This window comes from Salvelinus alpinus, chromosome 24 (genome assembly GCF_045679555.1).
Source record: "Salvelinus alpinus chromosome 24, SLU_Salpinus.1, whole genome shotgun sequence".
NCBI lineage: Eukaryota > Metazoa > Chordata > Actinopteri > Salmoniformes > Salmonidae > Salvelinus > Salvelinus alpinus.
In genome coordinates, this window is record NC_092109.1 from 45,856,100 (window position 1) to 45,880,488 (window position 24,389).

The window sequence follows — 24,389 nt, forward strand, 5'->3', positions numbered from 1 at the left end:
ACTCACTGGGTCAGAAAGAAAAGGGCAACGAATTAAGTAAATCTCAAAATGCATCTTTATTCCCAAAAAATGTATCTTTTTAATAAATTACAGACATGTTACACACAAGACAATCCACACCAGAAATTAAAGTGCTGAATGAGAGTGGAAGGTATTGGTGAAGACACTGAAAATCACCAGTTAGTAATTTCACAACATGTGCAAACAACTCACTGAAGACAAATACAGAGCTGAAACGCTTCGATACAAAATCTGGACACCCAAGGTGCGTAAAACAGCTTTTCACAAAACCAGAAGATTAAAGACCCAGGATTCTGATCACAATGGCAGCTATGCACCTTTTTAAAGAAACGGCAATGTTCCCGTGTTCGCATTGACCATAAACGCTGCATTTCTCGGCTCAAATCGAGAAAATTACCTTTAAAAATGGCACATAGCCAACAATGGATTGAATCCTGGCCTCCATCTAAGTAATCAGTTAATCAATGTAAACTGGTTGCCACTAGGTTTATGTGGATGTGACAGGCAACAACTGATGTCAATCTCATTCTGGGGAAAAGTTCACACCAAAATACTGACTGTTGATTTCAACACCAGCCGCCGCTCTCCCCCGGACTCGCCCAGTCATTCTGAAACCGCCCCGGACTCAAACAGCATAGACACCCTCAACTCGTCGCCAACGTGATGAAATCCATTAGGCTAAATGAATGCAGTAACACCATCAACGCAACCCTTTACTATGAACACTTCAGGACTCAACTCAGTGAAGAGACTCAACATGACACAATGTTCTGCATTGTGTCTTTGTAAAAAACAAAAAAAACACATTGTTTTTTTTTTTGTCCATTATTTTGACATCTTAATGTCCTCTGACAACGCAGATACTGATTAGACAGGTTGAGGTCCAGAACAAAAGAACCAGGCCATCAACCAGTGCCCCATTACGTTTCACTTAGCCAGAATCACATTCAATGTCTTAAACAGTTGGTGACAACATGGCCGACATTCAAACTAAATTAACCCCCCCCCCCCCTCACACAGAGCCCCCACCCTAACCCAGTTCAACACAGTGTCTTCCTAACAGCTGTAACTATATCCCCCCCGAACGCCAACAGATCACACTGCTTCAGCTCGTCATATCTGCCTGAACGTAGGAAACAGACAATGGTTGTCTTACAGGCATCTATACAGGGTTCTGACACGTGGCCTTTATGTCTGAGGTACCAGAACCGCTGAAACACGCGGTCGTCCTGGAGGAAGGTCCTGATCAGCCCGTCCCAGTCCGACGGGAACAGGGAGGAGACGCCGTAGGCTTCAGAAGCGCGGTAGAGCAGGGTCCATTTGGGGTTTGGGTCAGGGTGGAAGATGGGGTGTTGTGAGGTGGTGGGGAGCAGGGTGGAGACCCCCCCTTCAGGCTGTCGGTTAGCTTCTGTAAGGTTTAAGATATACGTCTCGTGGTCCAGAACAAACCGAGAACTGTCCTTGTAGTTACCGTCGACCAGGTAGACCCGGTAACCTGGCAACAACAATAAGAGAAGCTCTATGATTTGTTTTCTGTCTCTAGTACATGACTACACAACAGTTTGAGATCTTGTCCTCTGACAGAGTAGAAGAGACCATCCATTCTGATTGGGAGGCAACAAATTCAAGTGTGGGGCCGGGGGTGAAGTGTGGGGCCGGGGGTGAAGTGTGGGGGCGGGGGTGAAGTGTGGGGGCGGGGGTGAAGTGTGGGGCCGGGGGTGAAGTGTGGGGGCGGGGGTGAAGTGTGGGGGCGGGGGTCTGGGATTGGCAAATCGGTGGGTATAGAGTGTCTGACCTGGGTTGAGGTTGACGTAGGTGGTGATGGAGGGAGCGATGAAGGCCACGCCCACAGCCCGTGTCATCGTCGCCTCGTCATAAAACATCTGAAACTCATCCATGTGTGTGTGGCCGAAGAACTGACCCGTGATCGTACCCTCATACCTGGACACAGACGGATACACACATTAAAACCACCCACAACAGAACTGACCCGTGATCGTACCCTCATACCTGGACAGAGGATACACACATTAAAACCACCCACAACAGAACTGACCCGTGATCGTACCCTCATACCTGGACACAGACGGATACACACATTAAAACCACCCACAACAGAACTGACCCGTGATCGTACCCTCATACCTGGACAGAGGATACACACATTAAAACCACCCACAACAGAACTGACCCGTGATCGTACCCTCATACCTGGACACAGACGGATACACACATTAAAACCACCCACAACAGAACTGACCCGTGATCGTACCCTCATACCTGGACAGAGGATACACACATTAAAACCACCCACAACAGAACTGATCTGATCCTGAACTACAGTCAGGAAGAACTGACCCGTGATCGTACCCTCATACCTGGACACAGACGGATACACACATTAAAACCACCCACAACAGAACTGACCCGTGATCGTACCCTCATACCTGGACACAGACGGATACACACATTAAAACCACCCACAACAGAACTGACCCGTGATCGTACCCTCATACCTGGACAGAGGATACACACATTAAAACCACCCACAACAGAACTGACCCGTGATCGTACCCTCATACCTGGACACAGACGGATACACACATTAAAACCACCCACAACAGAACTGACCCGTGATCGTACCCTCATACCTGGACAGAGGATACACACATTAAAACCACCCACAACAGAACTGATCTGATCCTGAACTACAGTCAGGAAGAACTGACCCGTGATCGTACCCTCATACCTGGACACAGACGGATACACACATTAAAACCACCCACAACAGAACTGACCCGTGATCGTACCCTCATACCTGGACACAGACGGATACACACATTAAAACCACCCACAACAGAACTGACCCGTGATCGTACCCTCATACCTGGACAGAGGATACACACATTAAAACCACCCACAACAGAACTGACCCGTGATCGTACCCTCATACCTGGACAGAGGATACACACATTAAAACCACCCACAACAGAACTGATCTGATCCTGAACTACAGTCAGGAAGAACTGACCCGTGATCGTACCCTCATACCTGGACACAGACGGATACACACATTAAAACCACCCACAACAGAACTGACCCGTGATCGTACCCTCATACCTGGACAGAGGATACACACATTAAAACCACCCACAACAGAACTGATCTGATCCTGAACTACAGTCAGGAAGAACTGACCCGTGATCGTACCCTCATACCTGGACACAGACGGATACACACATTAAAACCACCCACAACAGAACTGACCCGTGATCGTACCCTCATACCTGGACAGAGGATACACACATTAAAACCACCCACAACAGAACTGACCCGTGATCGTACCCTCATACCTGGACACAGACGGATACACACATTAAAACCACCCACAACAGATCTGATCTGATCCTGAACTACAGTCAGGAAGAACTGACCCGTGATCGTACCCTCATACCTGGACACAGACGGATACACACATTAAAACCACCCACAGCAGATCTGATCCGATCCTGAACTACAGTCAGGAAGAACTGACCCGTGATCGTACCCTCATACCTGGACACAGACGGATACACACATTAAAACCACCCACAGCAGATCTGATCCGATCCTGAACTACAGTCAGGAAGAACTGACCCGTGATCGTACCCTCATACCTGGACACAGACGGATACACACATTAAAACCACCCACAACAGATCTGATCCGATCCTGAACTACAGTCAGGAAGAACTGACCCGTGATCGTACCCTCATACCTGGACACAGACGGATACACACATTAAAACCACCCACAGCAGATCTGATCTGATCCTGAACTACAGTCAGGAAGAACTAGTTGATAAACCTCTCCCTCAGGAAAAGACTTCACTATTTTGTTGGAGCCCTGAACTAGCGCCACCGGGTTAATCTAGTCAAGGGCTTGCTGGTTAGTTGAATCAGGTGTTAGCTCTGGAAAACATGGAAAAGGTCCCTGGGGAGAGGTGTGAGAACCAGTGAGAGAACTGAATGTAGTCTGGAATCCACATGACTGTATAAAAGAAAATGAACTAACAGATTGGTACCAGTCTGGGATTATTTATATATATATATATATATATATATACTGCTCAAAAAAATAAAGGGAACACTTAAACAACACAATGTAACTCCAAGTCAATCACACTTCTGTGAAATCAAACTGTCCACTTAGGAAGCAACACTGATTGACAATACATTTCACATGCTGTTGTGCAAATGGAATAGACAAAAGGTGGAAATTATAGGCAATTAGCAAGACACCCCCAATAAAGGAGTGGTTCTGCAGGTGGGTTGTTGCCCTTCTACGGCCTCCTCCACGTCTCCTGATGTACTGGCCTGTCTCCTGGTAGCGCCTCCATGCTCTGGACACTACGCTGAAAGACACAGCAAACCTTCTTGCCACAGCTCGCATTGATGTGCCATCCTGGATGAGCTGCACTACCTGAGCCACTTGTGTGGGTTGTAGACTCCGTCTCATGCTACCACTAGAGTGAGAGCACCACCAGCATTCAAAAGTGACCAAAACATCAGCCAGGAAGCATAGGAACTGAGAAGTGGTCTGTGGTCACCACCTGCAGAACCACTTATATAATAATAGAATATAATAACAATAATAATAACTTTATAATAGAACGCTCGTTACCACGACAGCCTTTATAATAGAACGCTCGTTACCACGACAGCCTTTATAATAAAACGCTCGTTACCGCGACAGCCTTAATAGAACGCCTGTTACCGCGACAGCCTTAACAATAGAACGCCTGTTACCGCGACAGCCTTAACAATAGAACGCCTGTTACCGCGACAGCCTTTACAATAGAACGCTTGTGACCACAACAGCCTTTACAATAGAACGCTTGTGACCACAACAGCCTTTACAATAGCACGCTTGTTACCACGACAGCCTTTACAATAGCACGCTTGTGACCACGACAGCCTTTACAATAGAACGCTTGTGACCACGACAGCCTTTACAATAGAACGCTTGTGACCACGACAGCCTTTACAATAGAACGCTTGTGACCACGACAGCCTTTACAATAGAACGCTTGTGACCACGTAAATATTACACTGGGGGAAAAAAACCATCTTAAAGTAGAAATAGAATGTGGCCACTATAGACATCGATCAGGTGCACAAGGCTACATGTGGCGCAAAAATAACATTCACAAGAGTTACTGTCAAGTTCAACACAACAAACACAACCTCTTTGGGCTACACTGCACATTATTACATTTTACACTTTCTGCCAGTGGACATCTGTTCTACAATGTGCCAGTAGCAGAGCAGGATACTCCTTGTTGGCATAATTGATCTCTGTCAGGCAGAGAGTATACCTGGCATACCCCTTTTATCCAATGTACTGAAGTAGTGAGAACGAGGGAAAGTGTGTGGTGTTCCTTTCACCTCTATAGTGGCATCCATCTTAAGCCAGGCCCAGCTTAATTAAACCAGGCCCAGCTTAATTAAACCAGGCCCAGCTTAATTAAACCAGGCCCAGCTTAATTAAACCAGGCCCAGCTTAATTAAACCAGGCCCAGCTTCAGCTACACTTGATCCCTGAATCCACTTGTTTAACAAGCAAAGCCTCATTTTCACATATTTCCCCCAATCCTGAAAATGTACCACATACTGTAGAGGGAAACCATTAGTTTGTTAGCTAGTTAACATTACAGATTTCTAGGGTCCAGTAAGCAACTAAAGTTAACGCGTTATAACTTGAGGAACAGCAAGGAGTCATATAACGTTATCAGTTAATACTATAGCGATTTGGTTTGGTTACTAACATTAACTCATGTTGTAACGTTAGCTGTCTGACTATTAGCCAGCTAATTGTCGCACCATAAACTAAATGATTTGATCAGCTAAGTTGGCTAATGTTTCTCAACATTTCTCTGGCTAAATTAGCTAATGGAGAAATCGATCCAGCTAGCAAGATACTTAATGCTAACATTCCTGTTCCATCACACTTCCTCCCTCAAACTTTACAAATGCCGGTTGTTTTTCGGTTACAGGTCATGAAGTACGCTTCATCACCTTCTCACCCCGGTCTCCGTAGTCTGGCGTCTCACCTACCGTTACCGTTCAGGGGAGGCGCTGCTGTAACCTTCTCACCCCGGTCTCCGTAGTCAGGGGTCTCACCTACCGTTACCGTTCAGGGAGACGCGCTGCTGTAACCTTCTCACCCCGGTCTCCGTAGTCAGGGGTCTCACCTACCGTTACCGTTCAGGGAGACGCGCTGCTGTAACCTTCTCACCCCGGTCTCCGTACTCAGGCGTCTCACCTACCGTTACCGTTCAGGGGAGGCGCTGCTGTAACCTTCTCACCCCGGTCTCCGTACTCAGGCGTCTCACCTACCGTTACCGTTCAGGGGAGGCGCTGCTGTAACCTTCTCACCCCGGTCTCCGTAGTCAGGCGTCTCACCTACCGTTAGCTCTCCGTTACCTTCCAGGGGACGCGCTCCTGTAACCTGCTCACCCCGGTCTCCGTAGTCAGGCGTCTCACCTACCGTTACCGTTCAGGGGACGCGCTGCTGTAACTGACAAGTCTCTTCCGTCTTCAGTCGGGCGCTGCGTTCTATTGTCATGTGAATGACTGGCTGAGCCTTGGATACAGACAGGATTGGTCCAAACGCACATCACTCATTCACTGACAGCCAGTAGGGATCCAAAGCCCCCCCCCCCCCCAAACTAGGTCACCTATGTCACCTATTTTGGATTCAAAATGGCGAATTTCGCCCGAAAGATGACTAGTTTGCATCCCTGACTTCCTACCGGTTGATGATGTGGTAGTAGTTCCAACTCCAGCTGCTCAGACAGAGACCAGGGGGGATGTGACCGATGATGTGGACCTGAGACAGATGGACAGGAGTGACATAGACAAGGGGGAGAGGGACGGTGAGAGAACCATGAGAGAGAGAACGATGGTTATATTACAGCCGGCAGAGCAAATGCATCCCCACCAAAAATAAATACTTTTAAAAAATGTATATAACAAGTTTCACAAATTCAGCACACCCCCTGTCATTTTCTTCACCCTACTAAAACATCCGCAGACTCATACCGGACATCCACTTTTAACATTAGACAGAAGTTCTTCTCCTCCCTCCACACATTCTCTCCCTTCTCCTCACTGGCATGCAGTATGTTGACCAGACACTGGAGCAGGTTAGTTACACCCCTCTTCTCATCCCTCCCTCCTTCCCAAATCCTCTTCCTGCAGAATATTGACCAGACACTGGAGCAGGTTATCTTTAACGCCCCCCCCCCCCTCAAATCACTCTCTCCTCACCCTCTCTCCCTTCTCTTCACTGGCCTGTAGTATGTGGATCAGCCACTGGAGCTGGTTAGCAGGGTCAGTAGAGTTGACCATCAGCCAGTAATTTTCCCTGGCACAGAAGTTCATGTTCAGAGACACCACTCGAAGACCTGGCTGGACCTCTACTGTGTAGAACCCACCATACCTGGGGAGAGAGAGAGAGAGAGAGAAGAGGGGAGAGAGAGAGAGAAGAGGGGAGAGAGAGAGAGAAGAGGGGAGAGAGAGAGAAGAGGGGAGAGAGAGAGAAGAGGGGAGAGAGAGAGAAGAGGGGAGAGAGAAGAGGGGAGAGAGAAGAGGGGAGAGAGAAGAGGGGAGAGAGAGAGAAATACATTTTACAATAAGGCTGTAACGTAACAAAATGTGGAAGGGGTCTGAACACTATGTATGTGTTCAGCTGATCCAGGGATTGTGAGATCTGGCATACGTCTGCAATGCAGTCGGGGAAGGAGATACCTAGTCAGTTGTACAACTATATGCATTCAACTCAAATGTGTCTTCCACAGTTTCCCCCCAAACAGCTAACCACATTATGAGAGTTTAACATATCAGCTAACCACTTCATACAACAATCTGATACCTGGACAGGTGTTTAACATTAACTACATCAATCTAGTGTCCAAATGCAGTCATTGACGTAGCACACAACCATTGGTTGACGCATGCAACGTCTGAGCAGAGGAGCACAACCAGTGCCTCAGCAGAACTAACTCACCACTACAGATGACTGTCTGGATCCTACCAACCAGTGCCTCAGCAGAACTAACTCACCACTACAGATGACTGTCTGGATCCTACCAACCAGTGCCTCAGCAGAACTAACTCACCACTACAGATGACTGTCTGGATCCTACCAACCAGTGCCTCAGCAGAACTAACTCACCACTACAGATGACTGTCTGGATCCTACCAACCACACTGCCTCAGCAGAACTAACTCACCACTACAGATGACTGTCTGGATCCTACCAATCAGTGTGCCCCCCTCGTCCCATCTGGGATCAGTTTCCGCTAGGTACAAATCTGGGATCAGCTTTAGTAGCGGAAAATGCTAAACTGACCCAAGATCAGCATCTAGTACTCTATCCAACCCTGCAGGCCCATTAGTCCTAAATAAAAGAACTACGGCGAACTAGAAGATTCTCTAGTTTAAACTCATTATCATACCTAAGGGTCTTCAGGGCCTCTTCTGGTAACCATGGCGCCCACTCCTCGGCCATGGTGTCATAGAGCCAGCGTGACGACCGGTTGCCATGGACGAACGGCGGGGGGAAACTGTTGACCGGGGTGCTCTCGTGGTTACCGATCGCCGGGTACACCTTCAAGTTACCTAGGTGACTACGGAGAGAAAGATAAGGTGGTCAGTTACCATTCAACCTGCGCGTGTGTGTGTGTGTGTGTGTGTGTGTGTGTGTGTGTGTGTGTGTGTGTGTGTGTGTGTGTGTGTGTGTGTGTGAGATTGTGTACCTGTGTATCAGTCTGGTGATAACGGTGAGTTCCGACAGTTGCTGCTTCCTGGTTTGAGACCAGATGTTATGAGCAGGTATGTCTCCTGTCCAGTAGACCCAGTCCCACGGACCGGTCCTAGCTGCGTTCTCCAACATGTTCTCCACGGTTCTCAGGGGCAGGTCACATTTACTGTAGGAACCCCAGAACCCAGCCGCTCTCTGACGCCAGTCGGGAGATCCAGACTCATTACGACAACACAGCGGGTCCTTACAGTCAGCAGAGCTGCCCACTGCATACTCCTGTTCACAAATAACACCAGGATGGACATTAGAGGTGTATTTTATGTTGCGAAAGCAGCAGCTACTCTTCCTGGAGTCCAAACAAAACATATTACAGAACAGGAATAATGACTGCCACAATGAATGATGCGTGAAGCGAATTTGCGTGAAGCTAAACTTATTTCTGTAATGGGTGGTCTAAAGGTAACTCATCCCCCCCCTCAACACAATGCTTTTACATGCATTTAAGGACCAGTTTATTATTAAAATGGGTGATTTATTGAAGGTAATGTAGGTCTACCAAAGTGGCATACCATCAAAAACAATGGAGAAAATGCACCCCGTAACATTTTAACATGGAAACAGATGTTCTACCATTCAGCCTACAGTAGCAGCCAATGTGTGGTGTTCAATGTAGACATACATTACAGGAGACGTTTGGGGGAGGGGATAAAAATTGCAGGGTGTGACAACCTGTTAATCCTCTTGTCCTTCAGACAAGGTGATTGCTTATGTGTATGATGCAAGAAACCACTTTACAAAATAAAGTGCATTATTCCCATACCATTATTACATAGAATCAGACAAATGCTACTTTCTGCCTATTGGCTACTTGGCTTATTCAAGCCCCTCTCAAAATACAACACTGCCCCTTTAAGACATAAAAAAAAAGCTCTTTACCTGACAGGCTTTTTCAAAGATGTCTAGAAATGTACACGTTTTGTTATCTTGCAGGAAACAACCATTCCCCTATTGCTGACTACAAAGTATCTTTAACTGGGCTAATAACTCACTAACTAGCAAAGAATAGGAACAAATGTACACAGGTGGCTACATGCAGCTTTGATCTCAAACCAAGAGCATCTATTCACGACCGCTCATGTTGTAAACACAGTCCAGTTCAAAATGACTGGCACAGATCCATATACGGCAAGGGTCTATTTGCATATAGGCCTACTGCAGCACAGTGGAGTACGGGCTGAGTCATGCGCGTCATCGCAATACGATGCGTTCTGCCTACAACAACATCTCTGGCAGACTTCGTTGTTTCGGTATGTTGCATTGGAAGTGGCTCATTTTGCGTTCGATCACAATAGCAGGGAAAACTCTAGAACAGTGATCACTAACCTTCGAGTCAAAATGCAAACCGTGATCTACCGCGCAGATGTTTCAAAATATATATTTGAAAAAAGCCTATGCAACATTAACCAATTAAAAACAGTACTGTATCAATGAGGTTTGTACAGTAAGCTATAGACTCAATACATTATCACTGCATAATGGCTATGCGTGAACTGCCCTGCCAATGCATTGTTGTTCAGGCCATTTCAAAAAATATTTCAACATTTGATGTAGACTATGATCACAGCGGTAATAGTGCCGTTGTATTACTTGAGGCACAGCTGAATGAGCATTTTTATTTAAGTGGGCTGTTGGTGCCTGCATCTGATGGTCAGTCTCTGCGGAGGGAGAGAGCAGCAGACTGAGGGTCCGTCTTTCAACAGCCCTCCCTTTCCTCCACTGACCAAAGAGACACCGTCTTCCAGCTGATGGCGAAATACGAGACGCACCGCATTGTGCAGAAATGCATGTTGTTACTCCTATGAACAGAGAAAGTGAAATAGTCCTCGATATTAAGACTCAAGCCGCTAATAAAAACACAAGCCTATCGATACACTTTCCCTACTCATTCATTACTAGGAAGAACGCGCATTTTATGGCTTATAAGTGTTGCTGAGTAAGACCTTAAGCTCCCTCATAAAAACTCTCGTTGCTGTATTCGTTGACCGTCTCTCTCTGGTCGTGGTTTTAAACGTTTAGAAATCTCACATTAACTTTTCTGTAGCTTTCTTTTATGCCTGCTACGTTACTGCAGACACGGTCAATTGAGCCAGTCGACGGACCTGTGGAAACCTATAGTGCATTTGATTTGCCCGCCGACAGAGTTTGTACCTTCAGACACATGAAATGGTTCTTAATGGGAACAGTTCGCCTATTACCGCGCACGGCAGCCGAATCGGGTGCATCTACCCGCAAACAGCACGACCAACAGATGCATATCTGTATTCCTAGTCAGGTGAAATCCGTAGATTTGGGCTTAATTAATTTATTTCAATTGACTGATTTCCTTACATGAACGCAGTCATTAAAATTGTTCCGTTTATATTTTTTTGTCCAGGATCAGTAACCGAGCAGAAATTACAATAAGCATTTTAGATCTGCGTTTACAAAACACAGCAAGATGTTGCCTACGCGACTCCCAAGTTTAACTTGCTAAATTAGTGGCAGAATTCCCTCCCCCTCCTTTAGACAAGGATGCATTTACATTCGCTTGTAAAATGTCCAAACTCACTGAAAATGACATTCGGTAGCGCCTACACACAAAATCATAACTTTATGAGCTGGATTGCCGGTCTTTGCAATTAATTTGTGTTTGTGCTCGTTAGCATATTTAGCTAGCAGCCTCCATTGAAATCCAATATTACTTGTGCTAATTTTGTAATGAAACAGGCAGGGAGGGAGCAGGTCTCGAACCCTCGACCTTCTAAGCCCGAAGTCCAGAGCGCTATCGACAGTGCCGCAAAAGCACGCTGGAACGGTAGAGTCGATATCCACGCTTATAAACCCAGGGTCGTTACAGTATGTGACAGACAGCCCCCATGGGCTTTTGGGAATGTTTTTGGCGCCCCGCTAAACCGCTAACTGTAAATCCTAGAATGAGACATGGTAATCTGGATACCACTCAACCGTAGTTCACGGTTGACATTTCACGGAGTTTGTCAACGTTTAGTTAAAGTCATTGAAAATGATTGGCAAGGTTGAAAGTCCTTTATTAAAAATGACCCATCAACTTCAATGAACAGACTAATTAAGTTCTGCCCATGATATCATTTAAGGTATTCTTATTCTTAAATAATTTCTTATTTTTTTTGTTGAGTTTAGTTACAACATCTCAATGTATAGTATTTCAACCAATCCGCTGAGCAGCCGGACTTGTTTGCGTAATTTCTTTTGAACCATAACGGGTTTCAATTCATCATGGATCCAGAGGGCTCGTACAGTTCAATTCATCATGAATCCAGAGGGCTCGTACAGTTCAATTCATCATGAATCCAGAGGGCTCGTACAGTTCAATTCATCATGGATCCAGAGGGCTCGTACAGTTCATTTCTAAACCGGTAGGTGGCATGCTTGTCAACAACTGGCATTAATCCTTTTAACAAATGCTTCCAGTGGTGAATCTGGATTCTACTCATTATACACAGACCAACAGACATGTTTTTTTTTTTTATGTTAAAACAACAGAGTCCTGAAGAAAACATTTTGTATGACCTCTTAAGAATTACTTTAGCCTCAAACCTTTGGCCTTGTCATGGTCACTACCACCAATAGGAAATGATATTACTATGGGAAAAAGCTCTGGCACATTAGTGAAGATGTGATCAATACAGACATCACAGATCCAACACCATTGGTACGCACTCGAGTTGGTTGAGTGATAAACCTGGGTTATATTACAAGCATTAGTCACAGTTAGAAGTTTCCTCTTCATTAGGACAACTAGTTTACTAACCAGTCAATGTTCAGGTCACCCAGAAAAAAATAAAAAGACCTCTTAACATCATACACTATCAAGCATTGCACACATTATCCAAATACTGACTGTTAACACTTGGTGGCCTATAGCAGCACCCCAAAATAAAGATCCTTCATACGAGGCAGGTGAACTTGTAACTGCAACACTTAACATAAGCTAACACAGAAATGTGTCTCTGAACACATAGAGCGTCCGGTTCCCCCAACGGGCATTCCTGTCTTTCCTGCACATGTTATATAGCTACAGCTTTATCAAAGGAATGATCTAGGGGAGTAGACACTACTCTATAGCACACCTGACAGAACTGGTCAACATATTAATGATTAGATGAGCTAGTTCAGGACTACAACCACAGTGAAACGTCTTCCCTGAGGAGAGTTCTGGAAAAACTGCCCCTACCACATTTTGACTAACCTGATCCCAGTGTATGTCTGTGAGGAAGAGAACCCTGCTCTGTGGTGCTCCAGGCTTGGGGGGCGTAGGCGGGGTGACTGGGGGTTTGGGGATCCGGGGTAGGGTTACGTTCCAGGGGGCATAGATATCGAAGCGTCCGCATGACCTCCCCACCAGCAGAGCACAGGCCTCCGACGGCCACAACAGAGACTGCTGCAAGGCGCTGAAAACAGGAAGGACATGACCCATTACTTACACCTACCCGTCTCCATGGAAACAAAGGCATGTGGTCCAGGTGCAGCGATCACATCACCTCTTTAAATAAATACTGAGGACCGCATCTCTTCAGAGGCTAGGTGTATTCACTCACTGTCCCACCATGCAGACTTTATGATAGAACATCAGGAAACATGATTTATTCATGAAAAGAGGATGATGTCAGATAATCAGGACCAATCCCAAGCCTACCTGATGAAGTCATCTCTGAACAGTTCTGTGATTTGACGACAGACCCGCTCTTCAGCCAGGTGGAGACGGATACAGGCCTCACCCACAGCCCGCGCAACACGCTCCTCGTTAACGTCACTCTACATGGGACAGGAAGTAGTGAGGAGAGAGGTTAGACAGAATGATACAGGCTTGTCCCACATCCCGCTCATCACGCTACATGGGACAGGAAGTAGTGAGGAGAGAGGTTAGACAGAATGATACAGGCTTGTCCCACAGCCCGCTCATCACGCTACATGGGACAGGAAGTAGTGAGGAGAGAGGTTAGACAGAATGATACAGGCTTGTCCCACAGCCCGCTCATCACATCACTCTACATGGGACAGGAAGTAGTGAGGAGAGCGGTTAGACAGAATGATACAGGCCTGTCCCACAGCCCGCTCATCACATCACTCTACATGGGACAGGAAGTAGTGAGGAGAGAGGTTAGACAGAATGATACAGGCCTGTCCCACAGCCCGCTCATCACATCACTCTACATGGGACAGGAAGTAGTGAGGAGAGAGGTTAGACAGAATGATACAGGCCTGTCCCACAGCCCGCTCATCACATCACTGTACATGGGAGAGGAGAGAACCACCAATTTCCTCAGATACGATATATACAAGTTTAGACTAAGGTTGCAAGAACTAATAATAATTAAAACCCGGGTGGGAGGAGTCCAGATTCTTAGTCCCTCCTGATTTGGTGAATCTCCGAACCAGGTTTTTGCAACCCTCGGTTGACAGACGATAGAGAAAGACATTGGCTCCTCTTTTCTGGTTCAGCCACAGCCAATGAACTAATCAGACCAGACCCCGCTGTTACCTGGTTCCTATTATACAGCCAATGAACTAATCAGACCAGACCCCGCTGTTACCTGGTTCCTATTATACAGCCAATGAACTAATCAGACCAGACCCAGCTGTTACCTGGTTCCTATTATACAGTCAATGAACTAATCAGACCAGACCCAGCTGTTACCTGGTTCCTATTATACAGTCAATGAACTAATCAGACCAGACCCAGCTGTTACCTGGTTCCTCTACAGCCAATGAACTAATCAGACCAGACCCCGCTGTTACCTGGTTCCTATTATACAGTCAATGAACTAATCAGACCAGACCCAGCTGTTACCTGGTTCCTCTACAGCCAATGAACTAATCAGACCAGACCCAGCTGTTACCTGGTTCCTATTATACAGCCAATGAACTAATCAGACCAGACCCAGCTGTTACCTGGTTCCTCTACAGCCAATGAACTAATCAGACCAGACCCCGCTGTTACCTGGTTCCTATTATACAGCCAATGAACTAATCAGACCAGACCCAGCTGTTACCTGGTTCCTCTACAGCCAATGAACTAATCAGACCAGACCCCGCTGTTACCTGGTTCCTATTATACAGCCAATGAACTAATCAGACCAGACCCAGCTGTTACCTGGTTCCTCTACAGCCAATGAACTAATCAGACCAGACCCCGCTGTTACCTGGTTCCTCTACAGCCAATGAACTAATCAGACCAGACCCAGCTGTTACCTGGTTCCTATTATACAGCCAATGAACTAATCAGACCAGACCCAGCTGTTACCTGGTTCATATTATACAGCCAATGAACTAATCAGACCAGACCCAGCTGTTACCTGGTTCCTCTACAGCCAATGAACTAATCAGACCAGACCCCGCTGTTACCTGGTTCCTATTATACAGTCAATGAACTAATCAGACCAGACCCAGCTGTTACCTGGTTCCTCTACAGCCAATGAACTAATCAGACCAGACCCAGCTGTTACCTGGTTCCTATTATACAGCCAATGAACTAATCAGACCAGACCCAGCTGTTACCTGGTTCCTCTACAGCCAATGAACTAATCAGACCAGACCCCGCTGTTACCTGGTTCCTATTATACAGTCAATGAACTAATCAGACCAGACCCAGCTGTTACCTGGTTCCTATTATACAGTCAATTAACTAATCAGACCAGACCCAGCTGTTACCTGGTTCATATTATACAGTCAATTAACTAAGTAGACCAGACCCAGCTGTTACCTGGTTCATATTATACAGTCAATGAACTAATCAGACCAGACCCAGCTGTTATCTGGTTCCTCTACAGTCAATGAACTAAGTAGACCAGACCTAGCTGTTATCTGGTTCATATTATACAGTCAATGAACTAAGTAGACCAGACCCAGCTGTTACCTGGTTCCTCTACAGCCAATGAACTAATCAGACCAGACCCAGCTGTTACCTGGTTCCTCTACAGCCAATGAACTAATCAGACCAGACCCAGCTGTTATCTGGTTCCTCTACAGCCAATGAACTAATCAGACCAGACCCCGCTGTTACCTGGTTCCTATTATACAGTCAATGAACTAATCAGACCAGACCCAGCTGTTACCTGGTTCCTATTATACAGTCAATGAACTAATCAGACCAGACCCAGCTGTTACCTGGTTCATATTATACAGTCAATTAACTAAGTAGACCAGACCCAGCTGTTACCTGGTTCATATTATACAGTCAATGAACTAATCAGACCAGACCCAGCTGTTATCTGGTTCCTCTACAGTCAATGAACTAAGTAGACCAGACCTAGCTGTTATCTGGTTCATATTATACAGTCAATGAACTAAGTAGACCAGACCCAGCTGTTACCTGGTTCCTCTACAGTCAATGAACTAAGTAGACCAGACCCTGCTGTTATCTGGTTCCTATTATACAGTCAATTAACTAATCAGACCAGACCCAGCTGTTATCTGGTTCCTATTATACAGTCAATGAACTAAGTAGACCAGACCCTGCTGTTATCTGGTTCCTATTATACAGTCAATGAACTAATCAGACCAGACCCAGCTGTTACCTGGTTCCTCTACAGCCAATGAACTAATCAGACCAGACCCAGCTGTTATCTGGTTCCTATTATACAGTCAATGAACTAAGTAGACCAGACCCAGCTGTTACCTGGTTCCTATTATACAGTCAATGAACTAAGTAGACCAGACCCAGCTGTTACCTGGTTCCTATTATACAGTCAATGAACTAATCAGACCAGACCCAGCTGTTACCTGGTTCCTCTACAGCCAATGAACTAATCAGACCAGACCCAGCTGTTACCTGGTTCCTATTATACAGTCAATGAACTAAGTAGACCAGACCCAGCTGTTACCTGGTTCCTATTATACAGTCAATGAACTAAGTAGACCAGACCCCGCTGCCATCTCTTTGGTGTCTAAGCAGACCGGAAATGTTACCCAATCACAACCCTTCTTGGTTGTTATGGGGATGAAGCATGACGTTGAGATGTGACTAACTGCAGTATCAACCAAAAGCACACAGTTCGCCTCAGTGACGTTTGCTCACCACCAGGCCTAACCACAGAGCCGTCTTCCAGTCAGGCCTCTTAATCTGTGTTACTTTCGGTTTTGTCTTCAGACAAGAGATCGCCTTATACCCTGGTTAACACAAACAAATACATTTTTAAAAAACACTAAAAAAAGTGTGATCTTTATTGCTGGTCATTTCAGCTACCTTAGTTGACAGACAGATGAATAGGCCTGGAGTGCTTTCTACTAGGATGAAGTATCATGGAACATCCATGTCCCCCGATTCCCTATGGGCCATAGAGCTCTGGTCTAAAGTAGTGCACTATATATAGGGAATAGGGTTCTATAGGGCCCTGGTCTAAAGTAGTGCACTATATATAGGGAATAGGGTTCCATAGGGCCCTGGTCTACAGTAGTGCACTATATAGGGAATAGGGTTCTATAGGGCTCTGGTCTAAAGTAGTGCACTATATATAGGGAATAGGGTTCCATAGGGCCCTGGTCTACAGTAGTGCACTATATAGGGAATAGGGTGCCATAGGGCCCTGGTCTACAGTAGTGCACTATATATAGGGAATAGAGTAGTGCACTATATATAGGGAATAGGGTTCCATAGGGCTCTGGTCTAAAGTAGTGCACTATATAGGGAATAGGGTGCCATAGGGCTCTGGTCTACAGTAGTGCACTATATATATAGGGAATAGGGTGCCATAGGGCCCTGGTCTACAGTAGTGCACTATATATAGGGAATAGGGTTCCATAGGGCTCTGGTCTAAAGTAGTGCACTATATAGGGAATAGGGTTCTATAGGGCTCTGGTCTACAGTAGTGCACTATATATATAGGGAATAGGGTGCCATAGGGCCCTGGTCTACAGTAGTGCACTATATATAGGGAATAGGGTGCCATAGGGCCCTGGTCTACAGTAGTGCACTATATATAGGGAATAGGGTGCCATAGGGCCCTGGTCTACAGTAGTGCACTATATATAGGGAATAGGGTTCCATAGGGCTCTGGTCTAAAGTAGTGCACTATATAGGGAATAGGGTGCCATAGGGCTCTGGTCTAAAGTAGTGCACTATGTAGGGAATAGGGTTCCATAGGGCTCTGGTCTAAAGTAGTGCACTATATAGGGAATAGGGTGCCATAGGGCTCTGGGTCTGAAGTAGTGCACTATATATAGGGAATAGGGTTCCATAGGGCTCTGGTCTAAAGTAGTGCACTATATAGGGAATAGGGTTCTATAGGGCCCTGGTCTAAAGTAGTGCACTATATAGGGAATAGGGTGCCATAGGGCTCTGGGTCTGAAGTAGTGCACTATATATAGGGAATAGGGTTCCATAGGGCTCTGGTCTAAAGTAGTGCACTATATAGGGAATAGGGTTCTATAGGGCCCTGGTCTAAAGTAGTGCACTATAAAGGGAATAGGGTGCCGTTTGGAACACAGATGGTCGTTTGCCGTCACAAAATTGATGCGCACATTGATGTGGCCGGAAGGTGTGGGTTATGCTTTTGAATGGTCAGATAGCCGGCAACAATGACAGGAAACTGCATTGTGGGGAATCGTAGGTGGCTCGTTTTTAATCTTGTTGTTGACACCATGTCTCGTTGAGCTGTTTTGTCTGATTTCATGTCAAAGCTAATATGGATCAAATTCTCTAGCTAGCTTAGGATTCATTTGAGACATCAAGTGTTCATTCTGCAAATGATTTATGTTTTAAATAAGCATGGAGACAAAATGTATATAGTTTACATGTAGCCCCAGTATCAGTGGTGTTGCTAAACAACCAACCCTGTCTGTTAAACCACATGTAGCCCCTCCCCCTATTAGTTGTGTTGCTAAACAACCAACCCTGTCTGTTAAACCACATGTAACACCCCCCCCCTATCAGTTGTGTTGCTAAACAACCAACCCTGTCTGTTAAACCACATGTAGCCCCTCCCCCCTATCAGTTGTGTTGCTAAACAACCAACCCTGTCTGTTAAACCACATGTAGCCCCTCCCCCCTATCAGTTGTGTTGCTAAACAACCAACCCTGTCTGTTAAACCACATGTAGCACCCCCCCCCCCCCCCTATCAGTTGTTTTTCTAAACAACCAACCCATCTATCTATTCTGCCCTACCAAGCAAGAAGGCAGTAACTGCTCATAGCGTGGAACTGAGATAAATGGCTTTTAAATTTACCTTGGTTTCACAGTAACTTTATCCAGTTACTGCTAACATGACCCACATTTTCTCCTGAATACAATAGAGGCAGGATACTTGTCCACATGATTAAGCAGTATACAAAAAAAAATTGCTAAAATGACATGAACACATTTTTGACCAAATGAGCCGTTAGTGTCTTTTTGCTTGGTAGGACAGTACTGCCCATTGGCATTGCTAGTTTGATAAAGCTCTGCCAACGCCAGGTCACATATATAAACCGTATGGTTTACAGAACCGGGTCAAGGCTAGGTGCTGCACCAAGTCACAGGATCAGCTGCACCAAGTCACAGGATCAGCTGCACCAAGTCACAGGATCAGCTGCACCAAGTCACAGGATCAGCTGCACCAAGTCACAGGATCAGCTGCACCAAGTCACAGGATCAGCTGCACCAAGTCACAGGATCAGCTGCACCAAGTCACAGGATCAGCTGCACCAAGTCACAGGATCAGCTGCACCAAGTCACAGGATCAGCTGCACCAAGTCACAGGATCAGCTGCACCAAGTCACAGGATCAGCTGCACCAAGTCACAGGATCAGCTGCACCAAGTCACAGGATCAGCTGCACCAAGTCACAGGATCAGCTGCACCAAGTCACAGGATCAGCTGCACCAAGTCACAGGATCCGCTGTAAATGCCAAGACCCTTGTGACTTCTGGAACACGACGTCTCAAAACTGAGTCATGGTTTTATGAAGATAAATACTAAATACTACAGGTTTCAGACAATTGTTTTGTACTTCCCCCCCTGGGGACACGCTGTCGTTCTCCCTGCCCCGTCTGTTAGTAGCGACAAGCTGTCGTTCTCCCTGCCCCGTCTGTTAGTAGCGACAAGCTGTCGTTCTCCCTGCCCCGTCTGTTAGTAGAGACACGCTGTCGTTCTCCCTGCCCCGTCTGTTAGTAGCGACACGCTGTCGTTCTCCCTGCCCCGTCTGTTAGTAGCGACACGCTGTCGTTCTCCCTGCCCCGTCTGTTAGTAGCGACACGCTGTCGTTCTCCCTGCCCCGTCTGTTAGTAGCGACACGCTGTCGTTCTCCCTGCCCCGTCTGTTAGTAGCGACACGCTGTCGTTCTCCCTGCCCCGTCTGTTAGTAAAGACACGCTGTCGTTCTCCCTGCCCCGTCTGTTAGTAGCGACAAGCCGTCGTTCTCCCTGCCCCGTCTGTTAGTAGCGACACGCCGTCGTTCTCCCTGCCCCGTCTGTTAGTAGCGACACGCCGTAGTTCTCCCTGCCCCGTCTGTTAGTAGCGACACGCTGTCGTTCTCCCTGCCCCGTCTGTTAGTAGCGACAAGCTGTCGTTCTCCCTGCCCCGTCTGTTAGTAGCGACACGCTGTCGTTCTCCCTGCCCCGTCTGTTAGTAGCGACACGCTGTAGTTCTCCCTGCCCCGTCTGTTAGTAGCGACAAGCTGTCGTTCTCCCTGCCCCGTCTGTTAGTAGCGACAAGCTGTCGTTCTCCCTGCCCCGTCTGTTAGTAGCGACAAGCTGTCGTTCTCCCTGCCCCGTCTGTTAGTAGCGACAAGCTGTCGTTCTCCCTGCCCCGTCTGTTAGTAGCGACAAGCTGTCGTTCTCCCTGCCCCGTCTGTTAGTAGCGACAAGCTGTCGTTCTCCCTGCCCCGTCTGTTAGTAGCGACAAGCTGTCGTTCTCCCTGCCCCGTCTGTTAGTAGCGACAAGCTGTCGTTCTCCCTGCCCCGTCTGTTAGTAGCGACATGCTGTCGTTCTCCCTGCCCCGTCTGTTAGTAGCGACAAGCTGTCGTTCTCCCTGCCCCGTCTGTTAGTAGAGACACGCTGTCGTTCTCCCTGCCCCGTCTGTTAGTAGCGACACGCTGTCGTTCTCCCTGCCCCGTCTGTTAGTACCGACAAGCTGTCGTTCTCCCTGCCCCGTCTGTTAGTAGAGACACGCTGTCGTTCTCCCTGCCCCGTCTGTTAGTAGCGACACGCTGTCGTTCTCCCTGCCCCGTCTGTTAGTACCGACAAGCTGTCGTTCTCCCTGCCCCGTCTGTTAGTAGAGACACGCTGTCGTTCTCCCTGCCCCGTCTGTTAGTAGAGACACGCTGTCGTTCTCCCTGCCCCGTCTGTTAGTAGCGACAAGCTGTCGTTCTCCCTGCCCCGTCTGTTAGTAGACGACAAGCTGTCGTTCTCCCTGCCCCGTCTGTTAGTAGCGACAAGCTGTCGTTCTCCCTGCCCCGTCTGTTAGTAGCGACAAGCTGTCGTTCTCCCTGCCCCGTCTGTTAGTAGCGACAAGCTGTCGTTCTCCCTGCCCCGTCTGTTAGTAGCGACACGCTGTCGTTCTCCCTGCCCCGTCTGTTAGTAGCGACAAGCTGTCGTTCTCCCTGCCCCGTCTGTTAGTAGAGACACGCTGTCGTTCTCCCTGCCCCGTCTGTTAGTAGCGACACGCTGTCGTTCTCCCTGCCCCGTCTGTTAGTACCGACAAGCTGTCGTTCTCCCTGCCCCGTCTGTTAGTAGAGACACGCTGTCGTTCTCCCTGCCCCGTCTGTTAGTAGCGACACGCTGTCGTTCTCCCTGCCCCGTCTGTTAGTAGCGACAAGCTGTCGTTCTCCCTGCCCCGTCTGTTAGTAGAGACACGCTGTCGTTCTCCCTGCCCCGTCTGTTAGTAGAGACACGCTGTCGTTCTCCCTGCCCCGTCTGTTAGTAGCGACAAGCTGTCGTTCTCCCTGCCCCGTCTGTTAGTAGCGACAAGCTGTCGTTCTCCCTGCACCGTCTGTTAGTAGCGACATGCTGTCGTTCTCCCTGCACCGTCTGTTAGTAGCGACATGCTGTCGTTCTCCCTGCACCGTCTGTTAGTAGCGACAAGCTGTCGTTCTCCCTGCCCCGTCTGTTAGTAGCGACAAGCTGTCGTTCTCCCTGCCCCGTCTGTTAGTAGCGACAAGCTGTCGTTCTCCCTGCCCCGTCTGTTAGTAGCGACAAGCTGTCGTTCTCCCTGCCCCGTCTGTTAGTAGCGACAAGCTGTCGTTCTCCCTGCCCCGTCTGTTAGTAGCGACACGCTGTCGTTCTCCCTGCCCCGTCTGTTAGTAGCGACGCGCTGTCGTTCTCCCTGCCCCGTCTGTTAGTAGCGACGCGCTGTCGTTCTCCCTGCCCCGTCTGTTAGTAGCGACGCGCTGTCGTTCTCCCTGCCCCGTCTGTTAGTAGCGACGCGCTGTCGTTCTCCCTGCCCCGTCTGTTAGTAGCGACGCGCTGTCGTTCTCCCTGCCCCGTCTGTTAGTAGCGACGCGCTGTCGTTCTCCCTGCCCCGTCTGTTAGTAGCGACGCGCTGTCGTTCTCCCTGCCCCGTCTGTTAGTAGCGACGCGCTGTCGTTCTCCCTGCCCCGTCTGTTAGTAGCGACGCGCTGTCGTTCTCCCTGCCCCGTCTGTTAGTAGCGACAAGCTGTCGTTCTCCCTGCCCCGTCTGTTAGTAGCGACACGCTGTCGTTCTCCCTGCCCCGTCTGTTAGTACCGACAAGCTGTCGTTCTCCCTGCCCCGTCTGTTAGTAGCGACACGCTGTCGTTCTCCCTGCCCCGTGTGTTAGTAGCGACATGCTGTCGTTCTCCCTGCCCCGTCTGTTAGTAGCGACAAGCTGTCGTTCTCCCTGCCCCGTCTGTTAGTAGCGACAAGCTGTCGTTCTCCCTGCCCCGTCTGTTAGTAGCGACAAGCTGTCGTTCTCCCTGCCCCGTCTGTTAGTAGCGACATGCTGTCGTTCTCCCTGCCCCGTCTGTTAGTAGCGACATGCTGTCGTTCTCCCTGCCCCGTCTGTTAGTAGAGACATGCTGTCGTTCTCCCTGCCCCGTCTGTTAGTAGAGACAAGCTATCGTTCTCCCTGCCCCGTCTGTTAGTAGAGACAAGCTATCGTTCTCCCTGCCCCGTCTGTTAGTAGAGACATGCTGTCGTTCTCCCTGCCCCGTCTGTTAGTAGAGACAAGCTATCGTTCTCCCTGCCCCGTCTGTTAGTAGAGACATGCTGTCGTTCTCCCTGCCCCGTCTGTTAGTAGAGACAAGCTGTCGTTCTCCCTGCCCCGTCTGTTAGTAGAGACAAGCTGTCGTTCTCCCTGCCCCGTCTGTTAGTAGCGACAAGCTGTCGTTCTCCCTGCCCTACATGCACCAATCGCTCCAGGCGTTTACAGCGTACTAATCCTGTTAGCGCAGGTTGTTAGTTCAAGAGCCCTCTGGCTGCCCTGAGAGAATAGGGTGCAAGGGCCCATTAGGTTCTGATCAAAAGTAGTGCACTATATAGGGAATAGGGTGCCATAGGACCCTGATCTAAAATACTGCCCTATATAGTGAATAGGGTCCCATCTTACCAGCAGAGCGATATCCAGTATGGTGAAGAGGACTTTACACACCGGACAGGTCAGGTTCCGCCAGTTGAACCCGACCCGGAGACGCCCGACCTCTTCCAGAAACGTTATGCCCGGTTTCCCCTCGTCCTGAACGGGGAACGAGGTCCCCAATGGTACCGAGCACAACACCAGAACACAACACAGCAGCCCCACGGCGCAGGGGATAGGTGCGAAGCGCATTGTTCTGCTCAACAGCGAAGTTAGCTCGCCGAAAGGGATTCAAAAATGTTCAGTCCAATATTTGAAAAATAAGTAAGCTACAAAAATAAACGATCCAAATTGCCTTTTTCTAAAACCTCTAGTTGCTTAGTTAGCTAGTCAGCTATCACACAATAACCAAGTTTGCATTCGCAGCTGTTGTGTTCTGTTTGGTTGCGACACCGATGTAATAAAATAAAAACAGGAAGCGCTGTGATGACAGCTTTGTTTCCTTCTTTATAAAAGTCTACAGCGCCGCAATAAACATAATCGATTTGTGACAAACTCGAGTGCTGCTGTACCGAGAGAGAAACCTTCGGTCTAACACCCCAAAACTGCTGAACAAGAAACAAACGAACGAATGAACGACGACTGCCTTGTTTTATGAGCCAGTACGGGGATCAGCTGACTGATCACGTGACAGAACCGGTTTACTGTGTGATATAAACGGGTTCTCTGGTTCAGATTGGAGCCAATCAGTTGGTTCATTACTACTAATCAGTCATTGAATAGTTATGTTCATCGTTGGATTTTTAACGTCAACATTACATACCTTAAATTTAAAAAAATAATGAGGATTATAACACAATAAAGCCTGAAGCCTTCTTTCCTTTATGGTCCTGGTGATGTGTTATATGTTATGATATGTGTTATATGTTATGATATGTGTTATATGTTATGATATGTGTTATATGTTATGATATGTGTTATATGTTATGATATGTGTTGTAAGTCGCTCTGGATAAGAGCGTCTGCTAAATGACTTAAATG

The 24,389-nt window shown here is 47.6% G+C and overlaps 1 protein-coding gene across 2 annotated transcripts; it reads right to left on the reverse strand.

Annotated features, from left to right (window-relative positions):
* Nucleotides 1-37: 37 nt before the first annotated feature.
* On the reverse strand, nucleotides 38-23,994 carry smpd1 (sphingomyelin phosphodiesterase 1). Of its 2 annotated transcripts, none has more exons than XM_071362894.1 (9): nucleotides 23,382-23,994; nucleotides 13,541-13,659; nucleotides 13,094-13,295; nucleotides 8,822-9,102; nucleotides 8,522-8,692; nucleotides 7,332-7,503; nucleotides 6,815-6,891; nucleotides 1,817-1,962; nucleotides 38-1,516 (listed from the first exon to the last, which is right to left on the reverse strand). In XM_071362894.1, the coding sequence occupies exons 1-9, from the start codon at nucleotides 23,598-23,600 to the stop codon at nucleotides 1,062-1,064; spliced, it is 1,842 nt and encodes a 613-aa protein (XP_071218995.1). In that variant the 5' UTR covers nucleotides 23,601-23,994; the 3' UTR covers nucleotides 38-1,061. The 2 variants fall into 2 exon arrangements, with proteins under 2 accessions (XP_071218995.1, XP_071218996.1); XM_071362895.1 differs by lacking the exon at nucleotides 23,382-23,994 and adding an exon at nucleotides 14,226-14,339.
* Nucleotides 23,995-24,389: the final 395 nt, after the last annotated feature.

Bases quoted from the DNA above. Each gene is read 5' to 3' on its own strand.
- smpd1 (XM_071362894.1), bottom strand. From the start codon at position 23,600: ATGCGCTTCGCACCTATCCCCTGCGCCGTGGGGCTGCTGTGTTGTGTT. The intron at 13,660-23,381 runs GTAAGATGGGAC...TGTCCCATGTAG, and splicing joins TACTGGATATCGCTCTGCTG to AGTGACGTTAACGAGGAGCG. The intron at 9,103-13,093 runs GTTAGTCAAAAT...ATTTGTGAACAG, and splicing joins CAGACATACACTGGGATCAG to GAGTATGCAGTGGGCAGCTC.